At 41.8% G+C, this 22620-nt stretch overlaps 1 protein-coding gene across 1 annotated transcript in view; it reads left to right on the top strand.

The window, feature by feature from the left end:
* nlgn3a (neuroligin 3a) overlaps nucleotides 1-22620 on the top strand; it is an 88925-nt gene that overhangs the window by 10553 nt on the left and 55752 nt on the right. Inside the window, exons 3-4 of the mRNA XM_070836535.1 lie at nucleotides 580-639; nucleotides 8428-8577. Of these exons, the coding sequence (XP_070692636.1) occupies nucleotides 580-639; nucleotides 8428-8577 (210 nt within the window). The remainder of the gene's footprint in view (nucleotides 1-579; nucleotides 640-8427; nucleotides 8578-22620) is intronic.

The following is a 22620-nucleotide window of genomic DNA, read 5'->3' as shown; positions in this document are numbered from 1 at the left end:
CCCAGTTAGAAACTGACGTTGGCGTATATTCCAGAGAGAGTCACCAAAGTCTAGTTTAAACACACGAAAACCCTGCAGAAAAAGTCATTTCCAAAATGCAATTAAACCCAATCAGAATTATTGGTGTGGCTATTCATTTTTGCAGCAGTCCTTTAAGCTAATGGCTTTGTTACCCCGAGTTAAAGTATTGAATTCAGATGGTTTTTCCACAATAAATCTAATAAAGTTTTTTTTTTCCCAGAACTGCCAGTTGTGTATGACTCTGCTCCAGATTTTCTATAAGTTTTGCTTAAATTACCTTCTGTAAGGTGTGTTTTGATTCATATGTCATATTTCATGAATTTGTATTACATTACAAAATGTCTATTTTTCTCTTATTGTATGTGCTGTGAGTACAAGAAATGCCCTTGACATATTTTCTATTGTGAACTGTATATTTAAATCAGCATTGTTTTTATTCACATATGGCCTCAAATACTGCTTTTTATTGAATTGCCTCTTTTCCCATTTGTGTGCTGCCAAACATGCTATTTTGAATTTCCTTGTGCCTCTCTATGTCTCTCCCTGCTTCAATAACAGGGGCCCATGCAAAAAAACAGGGTGAGGATTTATCGGATAACGACGGTGATGAAGATGAAGGTATTTTCCATGGTGAACAAAGATGGTGCATGATTTTATTTTCTCAAAATGTCACTGTTCTCTGATCATTTATGGTTTTTGTTTGATTTATTTTTGTTTCTAATTGCAAATGCAATCATCAAGCACCGCTGTCACATTACAGTCTGTAGAACAATGTTGTCTTTGATCAAATGTTAGTGTGTGAGTGAAAGTGAGGTCTCTTGTTCCTAAGCGTCTAAATTCAGACGGTGAGTGTTGAGTGTTTGGCTTCAGAGTCAGATGGGATCTAGTAGCTGTCTAGATAACCAACCCTGGGTTGGGTCGTTTTAATGTCTCACATGGTGACTGGAGCAACTGTTATTACAAGGGCAGAGGCAGTGGTGAGAGCCCCTTCATAAGGTGTGGCCAGGGAAAGTGAAGCAGCAGTGTAATATCAGAATGTTCACCAGGTCTGGCAGCAGATTTAGATGAGGAGCGGCAGTTCAGGAGTGCTGCTGGAGAGGATTAGAGGCGAGAGGTGTAGAAAATGGGAAGTTGCTGCTCAGCAATCGCATTGTTCACTTTCCTTATTTATCTTGGGATATTCCTGGCTCAGTGTGGATCTCTGCCGAGATTAGAATGAGAGACGACTCTTGTGCTGCAACAGAAACGGCTTAAGTCTCCGAATCTTAATCAAACCCTTGATGTCGCCCCGCCCTTGTCTTCCTTCGCCACAGTAGGGCAGGTGATATGAACATGATGTTGGGTATCAAGGTTGAGCCCTTGATCTATACCCCATTGTTTGTTATGGACATATTGGATTTTTGCACTTTGCGGGCATATTTGGTGAGCAAGGGTTGTCTGCGGTGAAGCTGAGTGAGACCCTAGCACATGTTCAAGGCATCTGGACCTTCTGTTTTTGTCAGGAAAACTAAGACATCACACCAAGTTGCCATATCCTTTCACTTATTGGGCATGAGTGCTGGCACAATTAATGTTGGCCTGGCTGTGGGTCCTGTGTTGGGTTTCTAAACCCAGCTGAGGCTTGCTGGCGAGGGTTCTTTCCAGATGTTTAAGGGTTTGTAGTGAAGCTCCTTCCTCGTTGCCAGTGGGCTCTTCTTTCAAAAAGAAGCCTCACGCTGGCCTTGATCACAGAGCAGGAAGCGTTGCCATGGCACCACTTTGACACACAGGTGTTTCTCATTCAAGCCCAGGGCAAGCTGTTGCAACTGAAGCCAAATTGCCTTCAGTTTACGGCTTCACTGTGTGTATACATACGCACACGTGAGTGTTTGTCTTCCCTCAAGCAAGCCCACATGCATCAGTTTATGTAACCCTAAGTCCGTTCAAAATTGCTGACAAGTGCCGATCCCTTTGTCTGGCAAGTCTTTGCACGCGTACACAGTGGCTTGGTCTCCAAGCTGTTGTGCAAGACTAGCCTCGCTGAAAATGTGACAAGTCTATTCTTTACAGAGCGCAACTAATGCTATTTACAGAGCATCACCGTAGAAGCACAATATGGTCCCAGCAGAATCTCTGCCACAGCACCGTAACTAATGCATGTGTGACAGAGTTGGCCATCAATCCCTAAACATGATCCAGAAGATTTTCATTGTTCTGGTGAATGTCTGTTTTGAAGTGTCATGGCCCGACATATGAAACCAGTATTCACAGACACCCCTCTGTTCCTCTGTAATTCCCCCCAAAGAGAACTGTTACCTCTGCAATAAAAAGGCTTCACTAAAGGATGGTTGAGTCCACTGCACAAACCACAAAGTCCTTGTTAGCTGTCTTGCATACTACTGCTCTCACAAGTGGATGTACAGTAACTGCAGGTAATAACAATATCCTTGTATACAGTAAATGTAGGCCTACTGCATGCATTACTAATGAAAATCAAGCATTTGTATTCAACGGCAAGTAGAACCAGAACACAAGCAGGACTCCAAGTCTCTCACTCTGTGGCTGATGCACCTCTTATCCACATATTGTCATTCAGTCCAGAGAGCTGCTGTCTTTTCTGGTTTCTCTGTCTAACCCCCTCCATCTCTCAGTCTGTTCATCCCAACATTACCATGCTGTCTCAGTCGGCAGTCTGTCTATCCTGGGCTAATTCCCTCCTCCCTCCACCATATTAGAGCCATCCCTCCCGCCTGTTGTAACCCTCCAGACACGCTGTTAAATTCTAATTCAAATAAGTTTTATAGGAACAATAAAAGATTTCTCACATTGTCAAAGACATGTAAGTAACATATATAATGGAATAGTAATATATACATTTACGATAAAAAAGGCAGTGGACAGCAAATAAAAGCATTCAATTGAGGGGAGGAAGTAAACAAAATGAAATATGTTGCGAGGAATATAATTTTTATACGGTATATCTCTTCCTATCTGCTGGCTGTCCGTCCCTTCAGCCTCTCTGTCTTTTTGTCTCCTCCTGTGTCTTTCTATCTGTCCCTTTATGTGTCTATCTGCACAACAGTCAACCCCCTGGCACCTCCAAAGTGCATTCAAATTCTACGCAACACTCCCTCCAGCAACACGAGCCTGTGGGCCAAGTTGCTGTGATTTACATCGGCCCACAATCAAGACTCAATTTTACAGAGGCTGTTATTGCACTGTAAAAGGGAGTGCAAGCTTTCAATCACCTACCTGCTGTTGTTAGATAAAGGTGGGCATGTAAATAGAGGAAGTGAGGCTGTGTAGGAGCTAAATCTCCCAGGTGGAACATGGCAGTGGTGCTGTGTCCAATGTTAGGCAGAGAAGCAGCCGTCCCCACTCCACCTCCAGAGTGTCTCGCGCCACTGCTGCCACGGCCCTCTTCCGCTGATGAAAAATAGGTGTGTGTGGCTGCGTGTGAGCGTGCACGTGTGTGTGTGTGCGTCTCATTTGGCACGTTGAGACTCTAGCTCTAATCAGGAGGAATGCTTCCACCCAGCATGAGTGTGCACACACTCAGACATGCGCATCCACAGCCATTAAATCAGTGAAGCGTGCACACATGCACACACTTGTACACACACACACACAACGCTCGCTTCCAAGCTCTAGAAGCAAACGACGAAGAAGACACACATACAAACACGCACACATACCCCCACCCCTAGAGAAGCTCTCCATCGTCGCTGTGCCAGGGAGCAGAGCTGAGCTCCACCTGCCTGGGTATTACCATTAATTCCATTGCACAGGCCTGACTGGATCCCCATCCAGCAAAGCCCTCAGCTGAGCTCAGGCAGGCTGGAGACTGGTGAATCGACAGTGAGGGCAGTTCACACACCATTCTCCCCATTCTGCCACTATCCTATTCTGTCTGATGTGGCAGGGATGAGGAATCATGCCCCTTGAAGCCCATTTATGCGGAGATATTTGGAATGCTGCTGCTCAGCTTCTTTCCAAGATAAGCATTGATGCTAATGGCTAATCCGCAAGGGCATCATTTGAGCCTTTTCAAAGGATGGCAGAGCCAGACTGTTACTGCCATCTATTTTTTTTTCTTTGTCCTTTCCTCTTGAGTGGCACAAAATAATTGGCAAGGAAAAAACATGTAGAAATGCACTGCTTTTAAAAAATCTCGAGAATGGCACAGGAGTGACGATAGGCTTTGAATTAGTTCACAGAGGCACTTTGACTCTTTCCCTATGCAGCTTTTCTGAGGGGGTTTGAGCTCTGTGCTCTTCTGTAATGTGTTTATTTGTGTGCTGTCCACAACCCTACAGTGGTTTGTACAGTATAAATCAGCTTTGGTGGCTCCCACCAAGGACAGCAGGCTTCCCTTAAAGACTAAAGGGTTAGCCTTCAATCATTCAAGGACCAAACAGCTGTCTGTGAGTCTTAGGGGCGACAGCACCTCTACAGCTTCCTCCTCTCATCTAGATCCAGGCCAGTTGTAGGGGGCTCTGGCTAATAGCCTTGTAGGCTTCTCACTGTGTCTTCCCTTTTATTTTTACTCATCCTACGTCTATTCCCATTTCTCTTTTCTCTCTATGCTTACACACTCTGCTCTCTGTCTGCCCTGTTGCCAACATCATATTTAACACACAAACACACCAGCCAGTGAGCAAAAGTCACCTTCACACAAAGGTCATTCCTCCCATTACATTCACTGTAGTGATGTCAAGATTCATAGCAGAGGCACACACTCTCACAAATATCTCCTTTTCATATACTCAATGCTGTGCTGAAATTTTCTTTATATACACTCTCAGGCGTACCTCAGTTTTTCTAGGAAATGTCAAGTGTTGTGGAGAACACAGTTGAGTCTGACATACCCCAGGCATGTGGTGCTCCTTTTCTGCTCATCCAATGGCTCCTGATGATGTGCAGGTTTTTTGTGATCAGCCCTCTACAGGCTTCTATGAGTCCAAAATAGAAAATTTGTTATCCTGTGTTCCCTAACTTCAGCATTTTTCCCCTCCCATGGCCAATCGCACACATTGCTACTTAATTCCATTCAGTATAAAGGCAATATTAAACGGACATTCAGTCACATTCAGAACTGTCAGTGACTTTTGCAACGGCACAAGCTGCCGTATAAGTCGGTGTAATTGCGCCGCCTGTTTTTCAAGGAGCTCTCCAGTTACAGTAAACGTAGTTCTTAAATGCGAACATGGCCAGTAATGGACTTGTCATGAGTGAAGCGTGAAGCTTGGCCTGACAAGAGCACTACAGTAGGGTGCATGTCATGTCCTGCCACATCAGGACATTGTCACCTCCCCTCCACCCCCCCACCTCAGACCTCACTGATAGCCGCTGACAGCCACCATGTTTCACCAAGTGTTGACACAGTGAATGCCACCGACACTTATCTCCACTCGCCTTTGTCCTGTCCCACTCCACAGTGTCATGGATGCTTCTGCGGCGTTTAATGTCAGATATATATATGACTGTTTTCAGTGGAGTGAGAGGCAAAGGACAAAAAGGTCAAGGTACAGTGGGAGAGAGAAACTAAGACGGGGAGGGGAGGGAGGGAGGGACCAGCCCGCCCAGCCCTCCTGGTGGGTTTCACTTGCAGCGGCAACTAGAGGCTCAGCTCAGGCCTGAGTTTTGCCTCCCACTGACACTCCAATCAGTCCAGAGCCACTGTGATGCACCCTCAAAAGGTTGTGCACCTCAGGTCCTGCTAAAATTCATGCCCTGTCTTGTATTTGTAGGCGTGACTGTCCCCAACCTCTTTATATTCAGCTGGACTGTGCAGTGAAGTGCACACCTTTGATTTATTCATTCATTTGTTGGCAATTTTTGAATTAATTTTCTCTTCTGTGATACAATGATTTGTTATTCGTATAATATGTTCTTGGAGTGTATGTTACTGTATAGTAGATGCTGCATGGTCCCACTTGACTGACTGAGAGAAATATGTGAGAAAATGATGTGATGTTCAGAATTATTTTTCTGTTCAGTTCACTCTTCATTGTACATCAGCCTCCATCTACATTTCTATCATGCACAGATCTTTTTGTTCATCTCCAAAACATGAGTTTATTTGTCTTTTTCTTTTCAACTCGTTGTGCATGGAGTTTAATTGCAAATATACCAGCCTGTGCATTAATGAACCTATCTCTGTCTTTTTTCTAGCACAGAGCTCTGTGCTGCATTTTGAATCTATGAATATGTGTGTTGATGCAATGATGTGTTCGCCTCGGAGAAGTAGTGAATCAGGAAGCAGCTTTTCAAGGTAGCCACTTAGTCACCTGTTTCACCAGATTAGGCCGTCCACAGCAGCCGATAAAGCTCTGATCTGATTGGATTAGAAGAGCTACTCACCTCATTACCTCCACGTCATGCTGTGCTGCAGCCCAGATGTGGATGTATATAGAAGAGAGTATTATTTCTCCCTGCAAACCAAAGTCCAATTGGGATGTGTTTCGTGTATATTTTACTCTGACACAAATCAGTGGCAGTAAGAGCTGTATATCACATCTGTGTGACACGTCCCACATCAGATCAAGTCAATAAATAGATTAGAACAAGTGGAGCTTCAATGTCTTGTATCGCTCTCCCAAAGGGATTTAACTGTTGTCATGGAGACCTGATGTGAATCAACAAAAGAGGTGACTGATAACATTGACATGACTAATCTCTTTTTCTTATTTCTGCCCCCTGTTCCTTCTTCCTCTTTGCCATTCTCTTTGTGGCCCATTTGTTTAAGTAGCTTGTGTAGGTTTTGCTGTTTCTCTCCCTCCCCCCCTTCCCCCCCTTCCCCTCTCTGACTGTACCTTTCATGCTTTCTCACCCCATGCATCCCCTCCTCCTCTTGTCTAAGATAAGTGTGTGCAAAGAGAAGTGTCAGCTATAAATCACATTTCACTGTGTAGCCTTCTCAGATACCAGCAAGATAAAGAAAGCCATAAATAAGGCCACATCATATACAAGTTATTGCTTTGCTTTTAAACATAACGGGGCCATGAATAACCAAGGGAATAATGAAAAAAAGGAAAAAAAACAGCGAATCAAGGCTGAGCTCTGCTATAGGGGTTACAGAAAAACCGTGTCTCTACAAAATGCATTTAAGTAGTTGTCCTTGGTGTTGAGCATGCTAATGTGATGGGGTGCATAATAACGAGCAGTGCCTGCAGATGGATGCAGATTGGGCTGTGCAGGATGTGGTCTGCGATTAGCTGTTCTTGAGGATTTTGAATTTTGGCTCTCAGTCACCATAGCAACCACAATACAATACCACCCTTTTAAATCTGAGCCTATTGCTTTTCTTTTTGTTCTTTTTATGTCTTTATTCCTGCCTTTCCTTTTTATTTTCTTTCTTTCTGTCTTTCTATCTTCCTTCCTTCCGGTCTTTCTTTGTGTCTCTCCCTTTCTCTCTCTCTCCGTCTTCCTCACTCTTTGCCCTCCCACCCTCTCTCATTCTCACCACTCTCAGGGCTTAGGGGGGGGAAAAAAAGAGAGGCAGGGAGTTGGACAGAGATGGAGGGAAGGCAGGAGAGAAACAGGGAGAGACAGGGGAGAGTCTGTGAGTGAAAGCGATACAAAGTGAGGGAGGGGAAGGCGAGAAGCTACACAGAACGCGGGGGGAGCAGGAGTGAAAATGAGAGAGAGTTTCTTGTCTTGTCTCCCAGCACTAGCTAGCCAGCCAGTAATTCAGTCTATTCCTCAGACAGAGGCTTTTTTCTTCCCTCTACCTCTGGATGTGCTTTATCTGGCTGGAGTGTCGCTCCAGCTGGGTATCAAACCCTGATTCGGGAATAGAATAAACAACATTTTACCAAAACTGAAGCACAAATTTAACTGCCTGCGTTGCCAATCAAGGCCGTGCAAATAAATTGTTGCACAGAGATAGGCCTGTGTAAAAAAAGAGGTGCATAGTAGCATTGTGTAATTAGCCGGTGCGTTTTCCCTATCACTGTCAAGCCAGATTAGCCTTCTCCCTGGTTAGGAGATGTGTCAGAGTACCTCTCTCTTTATTCTCCCTAATGGCTTCCTGCGTGTCTATATTGGGAAGTGGGTCGGCCTCCTGGAAGGCAACACAAAACCAAATACAACACTAATAGTTTGGTTTATATGAGAGATATTCTATATGGTAAATGACAGGCCAGCTTTTCATCCGAGATAGCCAATTACTATAATAGAGTTGAACTGGACGTAATTAGTGGACATTAATTTGTTTCTCATAGACCAGACATGGAAGAATATTGCCTCCATTTCCATTAGTAGGCCAGCAGACTGTATCCTTACCGCTGGTATCTGAGAGGTGACCGTCAGCTTGTCTGTTTGTGGCCACCATGTGCTGTATCTGCTGTATCTGAATCTGAGCTGACCCTTGATCGGAGTGGGTGGACGACAATGTGAATGTGTTAATGATGGCCGCTCTTGCAGACATACGAGACACTGGGGCCAAGCCTGTGATGGTCTACATCCACGGAGGATCCTACATGGAGGGTACGGGCAACATGATCGATGCGAGCGTCCTCGCCAGCTACGGAAATGTCATCGTTATCACTCTCAACTACCGAGTCGGAGTCCTCGGTAAGCATCTTTTCCTTACTTTTTTTTTCAACTTCACCTCCTCCTTCAAGGACATTTTTCTGGGCCATCTTTGTAGGGCAGCTAGGTGTAATGAGCACTGCTGATTGCCACATACACTCCAAATAAGGCCGAAGGAAAAACACAGCACTGTAAAAACATGAACTGGTTTCCGTGCTTCTTGTTGATGTGGTGCTCGTGTATCAAAATCACAGTAATTGAGTGTGCTGACTGTGGGTTTGTTGTTGTGACTGGGGTTTAGAATAAATTAAGAAATTATTGTAATGAGGCTGAGAAAAAAAATGATGAGATGGGCATGATGCTGGAGAGATAGAGGAGAGAAGAAGAGTCTGTTAGAGAGAACGAGGGGCTCTCTCTCTGAATTGTGGTTGGTTGCAGATTGACTCACACAGCTGAATCCTCTTTCAGACACTTGTGTGTGTGCGTGTGTGAGAGAAAGAGAGAGAGAAAGAGGGAGTGGAGAGGCAGAGAAATAGAGAAAGAGCAAAAGAGAGGGAGAGAGAGCTCCATGGAAACAGCTGCAGCAACACAAAATGGAGTTTGTTAGCACACTACCCAAGCTTTGTACCTTTTCCATCCATCTCTGTGACACAGCTGATTGCCCGCCTCACACATTTTTTACATTTAGAGTGGTTGTGTACTGGCTACAAACACTTTGATTATAAAATAGAATTTCCATTGCATTTGTTGAGAATATAATCAGATTTGGACTATTGTTGGCCGCTTCTAACAGATTGTGTTATTCTATATGTTTCCTTTGGTCAATAAATCCCTTGAAAACACCAACACCTGCATTTCATAGCCCCACAGCCCCAAGCCCGCTGGTTCCAATTAAAGATGTAAATCTTTAAAAACAGGTCACAAAACAATAGCTCCATTTTTAGTATAGTCCCAAGTTCAAGTAAATTCAACAGCTGGACAGTATAGTTTTTAGCAAGCAATACCCAAAGAGAGGTGAATAATGAATTTGCTGGGAGGGTTTTCAGCCACAGATTAAAGGGAATATTTGCTGCACAGCGGCCGTGCTGTGAAATTGTGGCAGAGTTGAGCAGAGTAGAGATGTGTCATAAAGTTAGCAAACTGACTGTACTGTCTACAAAGCAATATCTATCTAAAGATAGCCAGCACTAGCTATTGGAAGCTATTGATCTTAACAAACCCAATAAGTGTGTTTTATTATAAGCAGAATTGTAGTTTTAAGAGAATGAATGTGCTACTTTTTCTTTATAAAGTGACATAGTACCATAGTATATTTACAGTAGCAGGATGGTGGAGGAACATTTCACGGTACAACAGTGGGGCTGCTGTGTTTTTAATAATTGTTCAGCGGAATAAGCTACATCAGCAGCTCCCAACCACAGGGTCAAGACCCCCTAAGGGGTCCATCAATAATACTAAATGGTCACAGGAAGTTTAACAAGATAAGTAAAGATCGTCACAAGTCTTTAATCTTACTTGTTAAACATTAAATAGTTTTACTTTTTTCAGGCCTCTTAAAAGTATTCATGTGAAAAAGTGGTTGAGTACAATATGTAAAAAGGTTGGAGAGCGCTGACCTATGTCAGGCTTTGGCTGCAGACACTTGTTAGTAAGATCAATTTATTGCTGGCTTCGGTCTTCTCATTGGATTTGTCGACAACAAGAAAAGTGTAGGATATTACCAGCCTTATCGTCAGAGGAGCAGTCTGCCTCACCTTGCTGCACAGAGAGCTCCACATGTCAAGAGCAGGAGGGTGACTGAAAGGTGGTGCTGCTTTATCCTGCAGGACACTGAGATGACTGGTGTGGTAGAATCACACAGGCACAACTACATTCATCCTGAGAGTCTCTTTTTGATGGAGATGAGAGCGCCACGGCCTATCGATTTTGTCATCGGGATAGCTTGCCTTTAACGCGTTGTGTTTCCCTCTGTCATTTTTGTGGAGTATCTTTTTGAGCGTTGTAATCAGCCTTCAGGGTGGTAAGGTAGTCGGGAGTACAGGCCGAGCGTGCTGCCTCGTGCTCCTGCCGCTGGTCTAAAGCTGAGCACGTAAGCCTAATACAGATTCATGATCATATTTCTTTCATGGCACTTCAATTATGAGTCAGATGTTTCTTCTCTCGCTGCCACATTTCGCTAAATGTCATTCTACATGCATGCACACACACCCTCAAACCCCACGTATGAGTTCTCTGAGCATGTGCATGCTCACACACATGCTGATTTTCACACAATCGACGGCGCAGTGAGCACAGTGACACTGAGACATAAGCAAAAATGCACACACACATTCTCTCAGAACTACGCACGGACGTACACACACTTGCAGTTCAGACAGCAGCTCTCTTGGTGAGCTCCCCAACAGCCTTCCTGAGAAATGAGCAGAGAGGAAGTGATGCATGTAGTTGAGCGATAATGTCCATCGCAGTAGCATGGTCTGATAATCTCCCCATGGTACGGCTTTAAACTGTTATTACAGACACACTCATATAAACCAAATAAAACCAAGGCCAGAGAGAAATCACACCATGATGGGCCAATTAACTCTAAGCTGTCTGAAGATTTTCTGTATGAATTGCAATAATCGGAACATGAGAAATCGTAATTACATGTCTTCATTTTATTTTTGTTTGCAGTATTTTATTGAAAATTGCTGTCACTACCAGTTTCAGCGTTAATCTAGTCTAGACAGCATTAAGTGGAGTAGATTAACTCTTTATACTGGACACTACACATTAGCAGCCGCACACAGAATTGAAAGTTATACACATGCAGTGTAACATCGGGTCATTTGACTGCTGGATGAGAGAAACTACTCCAGTTTATACTTCTCTTCTTCTGTGGCTTCAACTCAAGTACTGTGCAGCAGGACTCCCTTTATTTGAATAATGAAAAAAATTACTAATTTAGACTTGACGCAGGGTGAAGCGGTTTCATGCAGAAATGCAAAATAAATAAATAAATAAATACATATTAATGAAAAAATTAAAGCTCTTTTAATTAGGCTGCTTAAAGGGATGAGGGAATAATGGAGGCAGAGAGAATTAGACAAGATAATGAGTTTAAAGTGAAAGCAGAAAAGGCAACTCAAACTATGCTTTCTGACACTAATATATCTCTCCCACCGTCCCTGCGCGATCTGAATATGGCATTAATAATGCAGTAAACACCTTTGAAATACACACAACAACAATCTGAATATTTACCTCCTTTCACAGAAATAACAGGCCTAAACTATTAGGCACTGAAAGCATTTTTAATATGGGGATTGAAAAGCATTTTCACCAGCAAATTTCAACAAATTGGGCAGTGCCGAACCATGGTAAATGTCAATGATGCATGTTTTTATTTATCTACTGCATTAATTTCATTTTGGCTAGTCCATTTTTGAAGTTACACCATTTTCAGCTTTACAGGAAGGAGGGAAATTACTGAGAGATGGGGCTCACTGTGTTATGAAATATAGATTTAGCATTTGTTTGGTGTTTTCCAAAAGATAAGCCACAGTGGATTTAGTCTATATTTCAGTGTAGTTTTTTTTTAATGTTCATAGCCGCTTCGGATTCTACAGTGAAACACAAACAAAAAAGAGAGACAAAAGAGGGTAGGGGATGGGAGAAATACTGTAGAATGAAAAGAGGTAACATGGAGGAGAGTTGGAGAAATTCTACTCGCAGACTCCAATATGTTGAGTTTCTGCCACTCCTGTTCCAATTAAAGAAGAGTCCACCAAGTTTCTAGTGCAGTTCTATCATCCCCCTGCAGCTCTTAGCCCAACGGTACTGTAATGGTAATTATTGCTTCAAAGGGTGGACCACAATTCTCTTGAGGCCCCATTTGGAAACTTTCATATCTCAACCTTTCACCATTCAGATGAATGAGAAATCGTACCAGATTTAATACTGAATTACTCATTTACCCACCGCACTTTGATTATCAGCAGATGAGATGTTGTGAATAGTTGTACCCTGTTAGGACTCGCCACACTCTGGTCGGGTCAGGGACCTGAAGAGCAGAGTTTGTTTACCAAAGAGAAACAGTATTTGGATTTCTGCTTATTGATCTGTATGTGTGTATGTGTGTGTGTGTGTGTGTGTGTGTGAGGGGGAAACATTGTGCTTGTGTCTCAAAGTGTGTGACTTGTCTGCCCATGTGCATCTGGGACTGTATGTGTGTGTGTGTGTGTGTGTGTGTGTGTGGTCTGTGCACGTGGTGCGCGTACATGTGCCTAGTTGCCGCGCCTCTCTAATGATGTGTAATGAGTCCCAGTCAGAGGGGAGTATCTTGTATCACTGCTCTTTACAAATATAATTACTCACTGGCTCTCCAGAGCATGTCAATTTCCCAGTCCATTGGGGGGGGGGGGCTTAATTACTAGTTTCCAAATGCATTAAAAATTAACAAAGGCTGCCTCTCTTGCCAAAACCCAAGGTGAGACTCTTCCTCTCAGCCAACTGCTCTAAAAAGGAGAATGGTCAAGTGCAGTCTGTACTTGTGGAGAGTTTTCACCTCTGACAGGGTTTATTTGTGACCTTTGATGTCTATCTCCTATATCTCTCTGATCGCAGCCATTTTACGGTGGGACCGTCGCCGCTATGGACTGTCACTGCAGTCTACCCGAGTTATTCAGGCCTTCAAAAGAATGATTTTAGATCCAATCAAAATAACCTCAACCTACCGTATGAGTGTACGTGAAAGCATTGCTGAAGTGGCAGCGCAGGTTATTTAGCATTGATTTGTTCAATTGTCAAAGTTATTCAGTGTGTTGAAAGTGACTCTGGCTTTCTCTGTTATGTTTCTGTTCTAAAGTAAAGATGGTGACTGTTGGTAATTCAGCCAGGGATTTAGGGAGCGGAGGATATTTGTGGCTGTATCTATCTATCTATCTATCTATCTATCTATCTATCTATCTATCTATCTATCTATCACACAAGTATGTTTGGTTGCTTTTCTCTATAGAAGCACTGCTACAGCCCCACTGAGGGATGAACAGTGCTCATAGCCTCCTGACCCAGACACTGTACTCTGCTGGATGTTGGTTCAGTAATAATACAGGTTATCGAGGATGTCATCTAGATAGTCCCTGTCTGAGGTCTAAAACCGTTTTCAATTCCCATTTCAAGTGTCTCCGATGATAAAGTCCAGTTACAATTTAGTACACTTGTATTTACACGTCTCCATTAGCCAGATCACAGATGTCATTGCAATCCACTTTGGTTGTCCGGGGTTATAGACGAATCCAGGTCAGAGGGTGGTGGTTGTGCACCTGAAGCTGTTGGATAACTGCTGCTGCTAAAGGGGGGATGCTGGTGCACTAATGCAACATCTAGTCATTCTGAATCTCATACAGAATATAAGTATAAAAGGGAAACACACAGCCAAAATGAACCCTGTCAGCATTACATTATTATAAATTATACCATAATTAATAATCATTATTGCTGCAGTAACACATAGGCTGGATTTGATGTTGTATCTGTGCTAATAGTGCTCATTTTACTGTTGTTATTCCGGTGTGGTTTAATTTTCTATATAACAATGTATTGTATTTGATGTGCTCATTGTAGGCTTGAAAAATACTAATTTGCAGGTGCCAAATAAAGGCAGTCAAATATCAGCCTCAATTGGCTTAAGATCAAAACTTATAAATGTAAAGTACAATTTACTCAACTGATTAGAAAAACTGTACTCAAGCACAGTACTTCAGTAAATGTACTTAGTTACTTTCCACCTCTGACAACAGCTAATTTCAGTGTATTTTTATAGACCCCATGAGTTGCAAGTTTAAAAATGCATCTTGGATAAATGGATGCACTAACATTTGTGCAACATCTGACTAGAATGCATCCCAAATGAACCCCTCTTGAATGCTCCTGGGATGACTTTACAAACTGTCCAACACACACAAAGTGAGTGTCAATGGAGTTTATGCAGTTGTGGTCTATCCATCTTTAATGCAAAATACCCTGCTCCTGCTTCCATGATTTTATCGTATCCTCGCACCGCTGTTACTGTGTAAAATGATGAGCGTGATTGATGGAATTACTTTTCTTTATTTTTATTTTTTTTTTACAAATTCATGTGCAGGATATAATCTGTGTGGGTGCGTCTCATTTGTCACATCGGATGTCTGGGATCACAAAAATCACTCCGTGAGTTACTATGGAATAAAATTCGACATGACAACCTCCTGTGTAGCGAGAGTGAATCGACTTAAAATAAAGAGCCTCCCTCTGTAAGTGTTCCCAGTCTCAGTCATTTCGGTTATCATCTGATATATGAGCTTGGCGCCGAGCAGAGGAATTCTCAAACAGTAGGTGGAAGAAAAAGCAAAGGCAGAGTGAGTTCTCTTTGTCTTCTATTATCAGGAGGGGAGCTGAGATGGATATTTACTTGTTTTCATTGCCATTTGGATGAATTCATCCAAATTAAGCAGAGAACAAAAACATTTATTCATCCTATTAATGTCAGGGAGTGAGGGATTGAAGTAATGGTTTTCATGCTCCAGACTGCAGCAGCTTGTTGATGCTGCTCTCCTACAAATCACTGCCAGAAAATTAACTCTTAAGCCGCTCTTGCCAGACAAACTGCAACACACGTCTGGCTCTGCAAGTCAGGGCAGAGATGGGACCCATTGTTTCTCAGCGCTCAGCTTTTCACCGTCCCCAAAGATGATGTGTCCTTTTTAGCTTACGAGTATTGAAAACGTATTGATTGAGAGAATAATGCTGAGTAGGACTGAGAGCCTAGAAATAATGAAGCCGATGATGTCAAACTGCAAACTGCATGGCTCAAACATTTAAAGGTTCTGTGTTGTGTGTAACTGATTATGTTGTTTCTAAAATAGCATAACGTCCTTTGTCAAAATTGTTCCTGTATTTACTCATTTCATTTCTCGTCACGGCACTGGGTTTTGATTGGCAGACGGCGCAACCTCCACCACATCCAGAGAGTGTGTCATTTCCAATGCTGGAGGCCTTCCTGATTGAAAGAGTTTAGTCAGTTGTTGAGGGAGGAGAACCAATCAAGACTAATTGTGTTTTCACATACTGATGGGAAAGTCCAAAATCCCTGACAGACATGAAACAATATTCATAGACTGACTGTTAGATGCTTAACAGACAAATATAGTTATAATCATTCATATTTTCATAAGATCCCATCCTGTTTTTGATAGTATTTTTGGCATTTCTTCAAGAATAACTACTCGATGGATCTTCATTCCATAATTACCTCGCTATTGTGGCTTTCATTGCTAGTGGTGGTAACCGCCATTCAAATTTCCTACCTGTGCACGAGATTCACAGGAAATTATGCATGTTTCTCATTGTATTGATCTCAGCCTCACTGTTTACCTTTCACCCTCCCGTAGTCCCATCAGAGATGTATTAAGTTGCTGCTAATGGAAAGCTAACATTTCCTATGACAAAACACGCTGTGGTATTTGCAGTATGTGAAGCAGGCACAAAAATTGCAATGTCTTTGTCACTGAGGTTAGCGCAGAGAGCATTTTCAGTTGATCAAGAATTCCTCTGCAAATTAAGACATTTCTGGCCTTTTTTGATCGCAGATATGACAAGAAAATCAGAAATCTCTTTTAAATACAGTCACATAACACAACAATGTGTATATTACAAATTGTTTTTTTACCAAAACCAATTACCATCTGATCATTTTTAGCATGCAGCTGTGAAGAATTCATTTGTTTTCATTTGATCTAATTGACTACATCTGCTAAAAAACCACAGTTACTAAATTAAAAAGTGAAATATTGCCAAAGTGAGGCAGCGGAATGAAAGCAGTCTATTAGGTAGCTTCTTTCTTTTCACCTTTGATCAACTATTTCAGCTGATTTTGTGGAATCTTTTACATGGTCAGCTCAACCCCACTGATAGACACAGTGGTTAATTATTTTTTCCATTTTCCTTTGCCTCCTACTTTCATTGCTTATGCTACTCGTGGTATACAAAATATATTCAAGATATTTTTAGGAACTGTTTCCTTAACCACCTGCAATCATCTTAGCAGTGCTGTGTGATGTTCTACACTGAATGAACAACAAATTTCCCTGCACTGTTGTGACTTGAACTCAGATTGCTGATGTATTTTTAATGAGAATTTGTCCTTCTTTTTCATCTTACAACAAATGGAAAAAGGAACAAAGCTCATTATATTTCATAAGCATGACATTTCAGAAAACTGTGACATTAAGAAATCAATTTCTACGGTACAGTAGTGCTTTTCCCCTATTCAAAACAAGCTTTGGTGTAGCACTGCCCTGAGATGAAAACATGTTTAGATGATCGCAGTACTTCCACCAAAACAGTAAATATGCATTACAAAGACATCAAAGAGCTAACCCGACAATTGCTTTCATCTGGTCAAGGGGTCCTTTGCAGAGTCTCATGTAAAAATGGAACACTTCACCCAAAGATGGCAATAAGAAGTGCACAGATGGAACGGCGGTTCACTGAAGGAAAATGTCAACCTAGTGTGAGATGCTTTAGTGATGGATGTTTGACCTTTACTGTTAGTGATGGAAGATGTGCTTCTTGTGTAGCTTTAATTTGCATCCTAAACATTAGTAAACTTTATTTTTATTCAGTCTGGTAGCACACTGAAATTAGTTAAGTTTTGCGGGTAGGGACTTCTCAGTAGTGGCTCTTCAAAGACAAAAGACTAATATTTGGTGAGCGGATATCTTGCTCTCGCTGACATGACGTGGTAGAGCAACAAGAGATGGCATTTCCATTTCCACCTCAGCACAATCTGACCTAATACTGATTCAGGGGCAGAGCTGCAATTTCCAGGTATGCCACTCGCTGCTAAAACTTTTTTTTCATATTTTCAAGTGGTCCTTAAATTGAGTGTATTTGAGTATGAGACTCAAATAAAGTAGCCAATAGGCAATTCATAATGCCATGCGCACACAGTGGCAGGTGTTGCCAATGCAGAGATTAAGCCATTCTTTCACCTTTGGTTTTTGTGGCAGAGACTGTTCTCTTGCACAATTAGACGTCTCAGAGTTTAGTGTGAATCCCTGGCTGGCCTTCGCCTTTGCTGTCAGAGCCAGATGCCCTTTTAATAACCACACCAGTAAATCCCAAAATATATTCACACCAACAGAGGCGTTTGTGTGACCTGCTATACTTAGCCGTGTTCGGACTGGTTTATTGCCCAGCAATTGCAAAATGACCTTGGTTTCTCAAGGATATAAATTGAAGGTCCCCTCAACCTTTAATGTGTCATTGCATAGCATATCCGTTATATAACATCACGGCTGTGGACTGCGTGACTGTAATAATTTATGTACTATTGCACTCTCTGGGTCATACCAAACTACATAAATACTGACAAAGATTCCTGAGCATATCTGAAAAGTTCTGCACTAAATATTGCAAATTAAAAGAGCGTTAGTATAGTATACTGAGGGGCACAAAACGCCACAGAGAAAGTCTGGGTAATGGGAACTGCAAATTACGGTTTTGTTTCTCCGCTGAGATATTGACACAGGAACCGAAAATCAATTAAACGAAAACAGTACGTATTATTGTAAGAAGTCTTTGAACAAAAATCACCCTGTCAGAAGATGACACAAGCAAGATATATTGTATACCCAAAGGTGAATATTTGTATTTCTGAGATTTTTCATGACTTTAGTCTGTTCCCACTCTTATTGGGCTTCTTGTTTATGGTGCCTGAAAGATCTATCTGTGATGATTCATTGCTTGAATGCTTTGTTTTGCTTTATACTGTGCTCTAGGAGGGAGTATGGGGCTCCTAATAGCAGCACAGCTTTTCTTCTTCGTGCATTTGTCCTTGAGGGATTTTTAACTTCACAACTAAAAAACACACAGGCGCTTCTTCTTCCGTAGGGCAAAATACGTACAGGTAACAGCCTTATCGAACGGAAGCTACCATGTACACCTTCCAGATGAGCCCAGTGCTGCATGTTTGATCATTTGGAGAAGAAGATGGAAAGTGTGTGTCTAAAACTCCCTTTTCAGTTTTTTTTACTGCTTCCCAGCAGCATTGTGAAGAGTAGAAAGGGGAAGGATTAGAGTGCCAGTACAGCAAGAGGGAGGACGGAGGTTAAGATTTGTCCATCACCAGGTGTGTCCTGAGACAGGAATGATGTGTGTAAGAAGATGTGTATTGGCCAGGCAGGTAGAGGTACTTGCTTCTTGTCTTGTAGAGGCATTAATCATAGCAGTGGCCAGGCCTAACCACCAAGGTCAGCAGTCCTCGCTTGTGTGGGAGGCACTCTCCACCGCTGCCACCACAAAGCACTGCTGCAGAGGGGCTAACAGAGGCAGGAGTCTGAAGAGGCTGAGAAGCGGGATGTTGAATTGACAAGGTGAAAGTAGGAGGGGAAGAACAGGAAGGAGAATAAGGTTGGATTAGTGACGACCCCAGGGGCGTGGTTGGTAAAGAGTGGCACTTGAGAGTGGTAGTGAAGGAGATTGCTAAACTAAGGTAGGTGGACATTTTGGGATAATGGATTGAAGTGGGCAGCACAGCTGGGGAGGGCAAAATAACAGCGTGTGATGCACTTGTACAGTGGGTGGAACTGCACCAATCAGAGGGAAGAAAGTTGCAGGGACAGCGTGTGAACAGGGGCTGGTCACAATGCTTTTAATCACACCTCCAGAGTAGGAGTTAGGTATTATTAAAATAGGACAGAGGTGAGAATTATGTCCGCTCAGGGAGAATCGTGACTGCTTGGAGCTCTGAGAAAGATGCCAGATGATAAAGGTGCTGTTAATTTAGCTGAATACAGAGCCAGATATCCAGTGTGGTGCTCATGCTTAAAACAAAGCAACCACATTTGGGACGATAGTAAGCAAATAGGAGGCAATATATCCATGACAGGTTATATTACACATCACGCTAGTACCATCTTTCTCCTATGAGAGCTAATTTTATAGGGTCGTGGTTTTGAATGTGTCGTAACCCCAAGGAGATCTATCAAATGTGTGGGAGGGCATTTCCACTAAAACGCTAAGAATAAAATTCAGTAATTTGCTGCTGTTGTGTGAAAAAGAGGTGCAATATATCCTTACTTTCTGCAGTGAACAGAGCCATGGCTGCCGTCCAACTTAGTCCAACTTCATCTCCCTCACTATTTAGGAGCCTTGATTGGTATAGAATTGATCCAAGTGGGATTCTCCACCGTCTCTTTTGCCCATCCTGTCTTTTCAACCAAATGAAGGAGGAGATGCTCTGGAGGGAAATGTAGAGAATTAGAACACACTGGAAGGGCTTTGTTGTAGTAAGCCAGCATACAAGGAATTCTGCGGGCACTACCTCCGCCTGACTGCCTTGTTCTTATGTAACTTTTGCAGTCATTTTAGGTCGGGGAGGGGGGTGTCTTCTTTACTCAGTGCCTGTCTGTAGGCATCATTAAATGAGCACGATAGTTGGCTTTTTTGGGGGAGATGTGGATATAAACACAGGATCTGGCCTCAGAAAATGTGAACTGTGGCCTCCAGTTTTAAAGTCACATGCTCAGGGGTCCAACCCTCCATCGTGAGCTGGGATTTTTGCAAGAGTGTAAAAACATTGCATTGCTTCCACCCTTCAGAGGTTATTTGCATAATGCCAGAGGTAATTTTTGTTTTTATTTGTTGTTTTTTCTAAGTTATGACTGGCTCCATTAGAAATGATAATATGTTAAAGTATAAGTGAATGGTGACTAGGCAGCGAAAGCTACTGTAAGTCGTACTGTCAAAATTACCATATAGAAATTACACAAAATTCAAAAGGAACTGTTTTCTCATCATTTTTTAACATTTCTTCCACTTGAAAATTGCAACGTAAATGCAGCTTCCTCCACATTAGTAGGCATTCAATAGTCAGATTGGTTGTTTGTATAAGTTTACATATTGAGAGTTCAGTCAATGTGACAACAATGTACTGCATCTTTTTAGTGTTTTGGTGTCATGTTGCTCAGCTCTACTCAAGTGCAGAAAGACCACATGCATAATTTTCTAACTAAACTTCTATTATAAACTTCAAACAAACAGTCTATCTCTCTTCTTTCTACTGCCAGAATGACCTGGCAAAACTAACTGAGGTGGCCACAGACAAAAGGCACTGAAATAGTTTTGGTTTTTTTTAAAAACTCTCTTAATGAGGCAAAACTAACTGGAGTGGAGGGGGCTGGGTGTTGGCGTCTCCAAGACTCAGTAACTAGGATCTGGAACAACAAAGTCTATATACTGAGCTTAGCAGATGAAGCAAATAATGAGGCTGTCAAACTATGGTCATCAGTCCCCACCAGCCGGATTCCTGCTCATCATGCAGGGGAACACCCTTGACAGCCACAGATTCAGCACCCTGGACAGCGGTCATGACATTCAGTGGTTTAACTTATTGAGGTGATGGGTTAATATGGGTAAATAATTATTACACATATGGAGAAATAGAGAGACGGACAGAAAATGTGCTTGCGTTTTATGGTTTGAACTAGTTCAGTGTTGAGTGTTTGTGAGATAGTTAGAAATATTTGAAGTTTTAGTTGCGAACTAATCATGTACAAGAGTCAAACTGTTATTTGCGACACACTAACACACCAGAATCCCTGACAAACTCATGCTTGTGCTTCATCAGCAGAATTCAAATTTTCCCATCAGTGCATCGCAGAGGATTGATTTGTTTTGATTTCTAACGTAAGCAAAAGAAAGTTATGTATTAGCAGCCTGGTTTAACAGGAAGGGAGGTAGTACAGATGTTTGATATTTAACACTTCATTCGAAAATTACATATTTACAAAGTAAGTCTGACATGGTTTGTTTGTAAAAAACCTGGAAACATATAAAAATGCCATTTTAGCAGGGTATCAGGTTAAATGGTCTGAGTGTGTGCCAAAACCAACTATTGATATCAACTATTGACATAGCACACGTCGGACAATTCTACCTTTTCAGTTTTCATCACTTAGTTTGATTTGTTATGTTTATCAGAGGATTTAATATGTTTTTCAAGGGTTTTCAAGTTATAATACTGTATGTCACATTTCCACATTGAAATAAAGGACCAGACCTATGTCATCTGTTTTGTTACATTATCCCAAATGTTTCCAACAATGTTAAAAGCCAGAGAAATTCTTAATTTTATTCAAGATAATTGTAGATTTTGCATTCTTTTATACCCTTTCGCCACTATAGTTCCAAGGAAACGCATCAAAACAGCAGATAAATTGTCAGAGTGAGGATGGAGATCATCAGACGAGCATAGAATTATACTCTTTAACAGTAATACAGCATTTTTTTGTCACACAGCATAATTCTGTTCATTACTTGCAGCCATTCTGCAACACAATAATACAGCACAGATCTAATCCATTGATATGATATATTGATCTAGCTTACTACAATGTGCTAAAGCATTAGCCATCAAGCTAATGTGTACAGTAGTAATGTTATAATGTTCCAACAACCTTCAACATGCTCATTAAGTTATTTTTAATGTGATAACAACGCTGGGCAACCCCACAATTGGATTTGCCAAATAATGTTAGCTACACAAGCTGTATGGGTGGTCGACTCATCTAATGGTAAGATAGCAAGTTAACGTGACGTCAGCTAACATTACTGGCAGTTATTTCGTTAAAATGAAATGACATAACAACTCCTATAATCCTACTAAACTACGTCAGCCTAGCAGCAGAACTTAATGCTGTGCTTTTTGTGGGTTCACCTCAAATACAGTTTTCACTTTTGTGAATCACAGTATCACAATGAAAGGCTGTGTGTTAATGGGTGATTACATGATAAATATTGAACCAGGTATTAAATTTTGAATAAAAACAAAATGCACAAAGCAATTTGACATGGTAAGTTACAGAAGTATAATTTAGTTTAATGGAAAAAAGAAAGAGAGGAATAAAAATTATTTCATTCAGGCCCAGCACTCTTGGATCCATTCTGTACTGATATTCAAAAACTGTGCACAAGGTACCTAATCAACAGCAGGGCTTAATTGAGATTAGCCCATAGAACAGAAAGAGGCTTTGTTCCTCACAGGCAAAAGAAGTTCAAGGG

This window comes from Pempheris klunzingeri, chromosome 9 (genome assembly GCF_042242105.1).
Source record: "Pempheris klunzingeri isolate RE-2024b chromosome 9, fPemKlu1.hap1, whole genome shotgun sequence".
In the NCBI taxonomy this organism is placed as follows: domain Eukaryota; kingdom Metazoa; phylum Chordata; class Actinopteri; order Acropomatiformes; family Pempheridae; genus Pempheris; species Pempheris klunzingeri.
Note: the sequence above shows the minus strand (reverse complement) of the source record. Positions and strands in the feature narration are given on the sequence as shown.